Genomic DNA, 8,405 nt, shown 5'->3' with positions numbered 1-8,405 from the left:
ACTAAAGGAGGCAATTGATGTTTCCACAATAATTGTGGGAGACTTCAACACATCACTCTCTCCTACAGATAGATCAACCAGACAGAAGACCAACATGGAAATTGAAAACCTAAACAATCTGATAAATGAATTAGATTTAACAGACATATATAGAAAATTACTTCCCAAATCACCAGGATACACATACTTCTCTAGTGCTCACGGAACTTTCTCCAGAATAGATCATATGCTGGGACATAAAACAAGCCTCAATAAATTTAAAAAGTTTGAAATTATTCAAAGCACATTCTTCGACCACAGTGGAATACAATTAGAAGTCAATAACCATCAGAGACTTAGAAAATTCACAAATACCTGGAGGTTACACAACACACTCCTAAACAATCAGTGGGTTAAAGAAATAGAAAGAGAAATTGCTAAATATATAGAGATGAATGAAAATGAGAACACAACATACCAAAACCTATGGGATGCAGCAAAAGCAGTACTGAGGGGGAAATTTATAGCACTAAACGCATATATTAAAAAGGAAGAAAGAGCCAAAATCAAAGAACTAATGGATCAACTGAAGAAGCTACAAAATGAACAGCAAACTAATCCTAAACCAAGTAGAGGAAAAGAAATAACAAGGATTAAAGCAGAAATAAATGACATAGAGAACAAAAAACAATAGAGAGGATAAATAACATCAAAAGTTGGTTCTTTGAGAAGATCAACAAGATTGACAAGCCCCTAGCTACAATGACAAAATCAAAAAGAGAGAAGACCCATATAAACAAAATAATGAATGAAAAAGGTGACATAACTGCAGATCCCAAAGAAATTAAAAAAATTATAAGAGGATACTATGAACAACTGTATGGCAACAAACTGGATAATGTAGAGGAAATGGACAATTTCCTGGAAACATATGAACAACCTAGACTGACCAGAGAAGAAATAGAAGACCTCAATCAACCCATCACAAGCAAAGAGATCCAATCAGTCATCAGAGATCTTCCCACAAATAAATGCCCAGGGCCAGATGGCTTCACAGGGGAATTCTACCAAACTTTCCAGAAAGAACTGACACCAATCTTACTCAAACTCTTTCAAAACATTCAAGAAAATGGAACACTACCTAACTCATTTTATGAAGCTAACATCAATCTAATACCAAAACCAGGCAAAGATGCTACAAAAAAGGAAAACTACCGGCCAATCTCCCTAATGAATACACATGCAAAAATCCTCAACAAAATACTTGCAAATCGAATCCAAAGACACATTAAAAAAATCATACACCATGACCAAGTGGGGTTCATTCCAGGCATGCAAGGATGGTTCAACATAAGAAAATCAATCAATGTATTACAACACATTAACAATTCGAAAGGAAAAAATCAAATGATCATCTCAATAGATGCTTAAAAAGCATTCGACAAAATCCAACATCCATTTTTGATAAAAACACTTCGAAAGGTAGGAATTGAAGGAAACTTCTTCAATATGATAAAGAGCATATATGAAAAACCCACTCAATGGCGAGTGACTGAAAGCCTTCCCTCTAAGATCAGGAACAATACAAGGATGCCCGCTATCAACACTGTTATTCAACATTGTGCTGGAAGTGCTAGCCAGGGCAATCCGGCAAGACAAAGAAATAAAAGGCATCCAAATTGGAAAAGAAGAAGTAAAACTGTCATTGTTTGCAGATGATATGATCTTATATCTAGAAAACCCTGAGAAATTGACGATACAGCTACTAGAGCTAATAAACAAATTTAGCAAAGTAGCGGGATACAAGATTAATGCACATAAGTCAGTAATGTTTCTATATGCTAGAAATGAACAAACTGAAGAGACACTCAAGAAAAAGATACCATTTTCAATAGCAACTAAAAAAATCAAGTACCTAGGAATAAACTTAACCAAAGATGTAAAAGACCTATACAAAGAAAACTACATAACTCTACTAAAAGAAATAGAAGGGGACCTTAAAAGATGGAAAAATATTCCATGTTCATGGATAGGAAGGCTAAATGTCATTAAGATGTCAATTCTACCCAAACTCATCTACAGATTCAATGCAATCCCAATCAAAATTCCAACAACCTACTTTGCAGACTTGGAAAAGCTAGTTATCAAATTTATTTGGAAAGGGAAGATGCCTCGAATTGCTAAAGACACTCTAAAAAAGAAAAACGAAGTGGGAGGACTTACACTCCCTGACTTTGAAGCTTATTATAAAGCCACAGTTGTCAAAACAGCATGGTACTGGCACAAAGATAGACATATCGATCAATGGAATTGGATTGAGAATTCGGAGACAGACCCCCAGATCTATGGCCGACTGATCTTTGATAAGGCCCCCAAAGTCACTGAACTGGGTCATAACAGTCTTTTCAACAAATGGGGCTGGGAGAGTTGGATATCCATATCCAAAAAATGAAAGAAGACCCCTACCTCACCCCCTACACAAAAATTAACTCAGAATGGACCAAAGATCTCCATACAAAAGAAAGTACCATAAAACTCCTAGAAGATAATGTAGGAAAATATCTTCAAGACCCTGTATTAGGTGGCCACTTCCTAGACTTTACACCCAAAGCATAAGCAACAAAAGAAAAAATAGATAAATGGGAACTCCTCAAGCTTAGAAATTTCTGTACCTCAAAGGAATTTCTCAAAAAGGTAAAGAGGCAGCCAACTCAATGGGAAAAAATTTTTGGAAACCATGTATCTGACAAAAGACTGATATCTTGCATATATAAAGTAATCCTACAACTCAATGACAATAGTACAGACAGCCCAATTATAAAATGGGCAAAAGATATGAAAAGACAGTTCTCTGAAGAGGAAATACAAATGGCCAAGAAACACATGAAAAAATGTTCAGCTTCACTAGCTATTAGAGAGATGCAAATTAAGACCACAATGAGATACCATCTCACACCGGTTAGAATGGCTGCCATTAAAGAAACAGGAAACTACAAATGCTGGACGGGATGTGGAGAAATTGGAACTCTTATTCATTGTTGGTGGGACTCTATAATGGTTCAGCCAGTCTGGAAGTCAGTCTGGCAGTTCCTTAGAAAACTAGATATAGAGTTCCCCTTTGATCCAGCGATTGCACGTCTCAGTATATACCCGGAAGATCGGAAAGCAGTGACACGAACAGATATCTGCACGCCAATGTTCATAGCAGCATTATTCACAATTGCCAAGAGATGGAAACAACCCAAATGTCCTTCAACAGATGAGTGGATACATAAAATGTGGTATATACACACGATGGAATACTACACGGCAGTAAGAAGGAACGATCTCGTGAAACATATGACAACATGGATGAACCTTGAAGACATAATGCTGAGCGAAATAAGCCAGGCACAAAAAGACAAATATTATATGCTACCACTAATGTGAGCTTTGAAAAAAGTAAAACAAATGGTTTATAATGCAGAATGTAGGGGAACTAGCAATAGAGAGCAATTAAGGAAAGGGGAACAATAATCCAAGAACAGATAAGCTATCATGGGTAAATTTAATGTTCTGGGAATGCCCAGGAATGACTATGGGCTGTTAATTTCTGATGGGTATAGTAGCAACAAGTTCACAGAAATGTTGCTATATTAGGTAACTTTCTTGGGGTAGAGTAGGAACATGTTGGAAGTAAAGTAGTTATCTTAGGTGAATTGTCTTTTTCTTACTCCCTTGTTATGGTCTCTGAAATGTTCTTTTATTGTATGGTTTTTTTAATTTTTTTTAATTTTTTTATTTTTTTTTTATTTTTCATACAGTTGATTTAAAAAAAAAGTTAAAAAAACAAGGAAAAAAATATGTAGAGCCCCCTTGAGGAGCCTGTGGAGAATGCAGGGGTATTGGCCTACCCCACCTCGATGGTTGCTAACATGACCACAGACATAGGGGACTGGTGGTTTGATGGGTTCAGCCCTCTACCACAGGATTTGCCCCTGGGAAGACTGTTGCTGCAAAGGAGAGGCTAGGCCTCCCTATAATTGTGCCTAAGAGCCTCCTCCCGAATGCCTCTTTGTTGCTCAGATGTGGCCCTCTCTCTCTAGCTAAGCCAACTTGAAAGGTGAAAGCACTGCCCTCCCCACTACGTGGGATCAGACACCCAGGGGAGTGAATCTCCCTGGCAACGTGGAATATGACTCCCGGGGAGGAATGTAGACCCGGCATCGTGGGATGGAGAACATCTTCTTGACCAAAAGGGGGATGTGAAAGGAAATGAAATAAGCTTCAGTGGAAGAGAGATTCCAAAAGGAGCCGAGAGGTCACTCTGGTGGGCACTCTTATGCACAATTTAGACAACCTTTTTAGGTTCTGAAGAATTGGGGTAGCTGGTGGTAGATACCTGAAACTATCAAACTACAACCCAGAACCCATGAATCTCGAAGACAATTGTATAAAAATGTAGCTTATGAGGGGTGACAATGGGATTGGGAAAGCCATAAGGACCACACTCCACTTTGTCTAGTTTATGGATGGATGAGTAGAAAAATGTAGGAAGGAAACAAACAAACAAACAGACAAAGGTACCCAGTGTTCTTTTTTACTTTAATTGGTCTTTTTCACTTTAATTATTATTCTTGTTACTTTTGTGTGTGTGCTAATGAAGGTGTCAGGGATTGATTTAGGTGATGAATGTACAACTATGTAATGGTACTGTGAACAATCTAATGTATGATTTGTTTTGTATGACTGCATGGTATGTGAATATATCTCAATAAAATGAAGATTTAAAAAAAAATGAATTTACAGTTATCAATGCCAAGCAAAAAAAAAAAAAGTGTCAATGTCACCCAAGGTCTTGCACCCTACTCTGGAGAGATTTTGTGCATTTCTGGTTGTTCTCAGGACAGCAGATTATTGTTAGGCAAAATATATTTCTGTTATTGTTCTCTACTTAGAGATAAAATATAGTTTACAGAGATTTGTGCAACTGCCAAGTTCACAAGGGTTGGAGTGTGATAGGTTCATGTTTCAACTTGGCCAGGGGATGGTACCCAGGTGTCTGGTCAAGCAAGCACTGGCCTAACCATTATTGTGAGGACATTTGTGGCTGGTTAGTAAACCAGAAGTCTGGTTTATTAAAACATCAGTCAATTGGCTGCAGCTGTGACTGATTACATCAATGAAGGGCATGTCTTCCACAATGAGTGAATGCAATCCACTGGGTGTAATCCAATCAGTTGAAGACATGTAAGCCAGTTGTGCCGGTTTGAGTGTATTGTGTCCCCCAAATGCCATTATCTTTGTGGTTTTGTGTGGCGCAGACGTTTTGGTGATGGTTGGATTTGCTTGGAATGTGCCCCACCCAGCTGTGGGCAATGATTTTGATGAGATGTTCCCATGGAGGCGTGGCCCTGCCCATTCAGGGTGGGCCTTAATCAGTGGAGCTATATAAATGAGCTGACTCAGAGAGAGGAAAGAGAGTGCAGCTGGGAGTGATGTTTTGAAGGGGAGCAAGCTTGCTAGAGAGGAACGTCCTGGGAGAAAACCGTTTTGAGGCCAGAGCTTTGGAGCAGATGCCAGCTGCCTTCCTAGCTAACAGAGGTTTTCCGGAGGCCATTGGCCATCCTCCGGTGAGGGTACCCGATTGTTGATGTGTTACCTTGGACGCTTTGTGGCCTTAAGACTGTAATTGTGTAGTGAAATAAACCCCCGTTTTATAAAAGCCTATCCATCTCTGGTGTTTTGCATTCTGCAGCATTAGCAAACTAAGACACAAGTCTAACAGAGGACCATCACTTGATCTTTGGCTAACCAGGAAGATTTTCCTGAGGAGTTCATCAAAGTTCCCAGTTTGTTCCTGAGGAGTTCACCAAACATCTTCATTGGATTTGCCAGTGTGCTGCCTGCCATATGGAATTTGGACTCATGCATACCCACAGTTATGTGAGACAGTTTTATAAAATCTTATATTGATAGATATCTCTTGTTGATTCTGTTTCCCTAGAAAACCCTACTAATACACTCAGATATGGCCCTATCTCTCTAGATAAGCCACCTCCTCAGGTGAACACACTGCCTTCCCCCCTACATGAGACCCTACTCCCAGGGGTGTATATCTTCCTGGCAATGCAGGATATGACTCCCCAGGATGAATCAAGGCTTGTCATTGTGAGATTGAGAACATCTTCTTGACCTAAAGGGGGATGAGAAATGAAACAAAATAAAGCTTCAGTGGCTGAGAGATTTCAAATGGAGTCAAGAGGTCACTCTAGTGGACATTCTTATGCACTATATAGACAACACTTTCTATGTTTTAATGAACTGGAATAGCTAGAAGTAAATACCTGAAATGATCAAACTCCAACCCAGTAGCCTTGACTCTTGAAGATGATTGTATAACAATGTAGCTTCCAAGGAGTGAGAGTGTGATTGTGAAAACCTTGTGGATTGCACTCCCTTAATCCAGTGTATGGATGGATGAGTAGAAAATGGGGACAAAAACTAAGCAACAAACAGGGTGGGATGGGGGTATGATTTGGGTGTTCTTTTTACTTTTATTTTTTAATCTTATTCTGATTCTTTCTTGTGTAAAGGAAATGTTCAAAAATAGATTAGGGACCACCTCCTCGTCCGCCGACGCGACCGGAACTAGGTAGGCTCTTATGCCTCGCAACCCTTGATACCCCCGCGCCCCGTCTGACGCGGAGGCACCACCTTCCTCGCCAACGCCACGGCTAACACAGATATTACGTGTCGCCGCCACCGCCTCTCGCCCACCGCCCCACCATGTTTCCCAAGCAAACAAGTAGCAGGAAGCGGAAAGCGCCCGCCACTGAGGCAGGTGCTGGGAGGTCATCGTCGCAGGACTTGCGGCGGCTGACGGAAAGCGGCTGCTGCTGCCCAAGAAACAGAAGCGGCCGGCCTCGCGGCGCTCTCTGGTGCACTATCTGAAGGGCCGCGAGGTGGGTGCACATGGCTGCGCCAGGCTCCTGGGCCTCGAGGGCCAGCTGCGCGGCTATGCGGTGCAGAAGCTGCCCGAGCTTCTGATGGAGAGCGAGCTGTCGCTGGGCACCCTCAACAAGGTGTTCGCGGCGCAGTGGCTGAACGCCAGGCAAGTGGTGTGCAGCACCAAGTGCAACACACTCTTCGTAGTGGACATGCAGTCGAGCCAGATCACTCGCATCCCCCTGATGCGGGATGGGGGGCCCGGACTGGCCCAGGCCCAGCCGAGCTGCTGCATCCACGCCATTGAGTTGAACCCCTCCAAGACGCTGTTGGCCACGGGGGGCGAGAACCCCAACAGCCTGGCCATCTACCAGCTGCCCCCCCTAGATCCCGTGTGCCTGGGTGACCGCCACGGGCACAAGGACTGGATCTTCACCATCACCTGGATAAGCGACACGGTGGCTGTGAGCGGCTCCCGCGACGGCACCATGGCGCTGTGGCAGATGGACCCTGACATGTTCAGCGGCAGCATCGCCTCCCACAACGACGTGGGGCTTCCCGTGTACGCCCACATTCGGCCGAAGGACATGGAAACCATTCCCAGGGCCATCACCAACCCCACCAATTGCAAGGTGCGGGCCCTGGCCTTCAGCGGCAAGAACCAGGAGCTAGGATCAGTGTCCTTGGATGGCTACTTCCACCTGTATAAGGCCAGAAGCACCCTAACCAGGCTGCTGTCATTCAGGCTTCCTTACTGCCGCGAGAATGTGTGCCTGACCTACTGCGATGAGTTGTCCCTGTACGCAGTGGGCTCCCAGTCCCAAGTCCCTTTGGATCCGCGCCAGCACCAGCAGAACATCCGGCCCCTGTGCTTGTGAGAAGGTGGCACCGGCGTGCGCTCGCTGAGGTTCTACCAGCATGTCATCACTGTCGGCACGGGCCATGGCTCCCTGCTTTTCTGTGACATCCGCACCCAGAAGTTCCTGGAAGAGAGGGCCTCAGGCAGTACGAACTTCTCTCCTGGTCCTGCAGGGAGGAAGCTCAGGCTCATCTCTGGCAGAGGCTGGCTCAACCACTATGACATTTGGGTGAACTACATTGGCGGCATCGGCGAGTTCCCCAATGCGCTCTACACCCAGTGCTACAATTGGCCAGAAATGAAGCTCTTCGTGGCTGGAGGGACTCTCCCTTTAGGTTTCCACGGAAACTATGAAGGCCTTTAGAGCTAAGGACAGCTGCCTTGTCCTCAAAGTGCATAGATTTCCCTTCCTGTTCTGTCTCACTTTCCTACACACCGAGTTTGTGTTTTTAAATTTGTGTGGCTTTTGTGTTCCAAGTGGAACACACCGAGTTTACCTGTGCTGAGACTATTAGAGGGAGAAAAAGAGAGAGATCTGACCTTTGGGCAATCAAAATTGGTTTTAAGACTTTTCTGCACCTCCCCCAACACCATTTTTTTAACAGTTGCTGTATGTGTCCTTACTATTATATACTATTAT

At 43.2% G+C, this 8,405-nt stretch overlaps 1 protein-coding gene across 1 annotated transcript; it reads left to right on the top strand.

Annotated features, from left to right (window-relative positions):
- The first annotated feature begins 6,747 nt into the window (after positions 1 to 6,747).
- Positions 6,748 to 8,129, top strand: LOC119523607 (DDB1- and CUL4-associated factor 12-like protein 2). The gene is given in 2 exon segments (XM_037822417.1): positions 6,748 to 6,820; positions 6,823 to 8,129. Coding segments are annotated over 2 exon segments (1,380 nt in total).
- The last annotated feature ends 276 nt before the right edge of the window (positions 8,130 to 8,405 follow it).

The sequence above is a fragment of the Choloepus didactylus genome, chromosome X (assembly GCF_015220235.1).
Source record: "Choloepus didactylus isolate mChoDid1 chromosome X, mChoDid1.pri, whole genome shotgun sequence".
NCBI lineage: Eukaryota > Metazoa > Chordata > Mammalia > Pilosa > Megalonychidae > Choloepus > Choloepus didactylus.
Note: the sequence above shows the minus strand (reverse complement) of the source record. Positions and strands in the feature narration are given on the sequence as shown.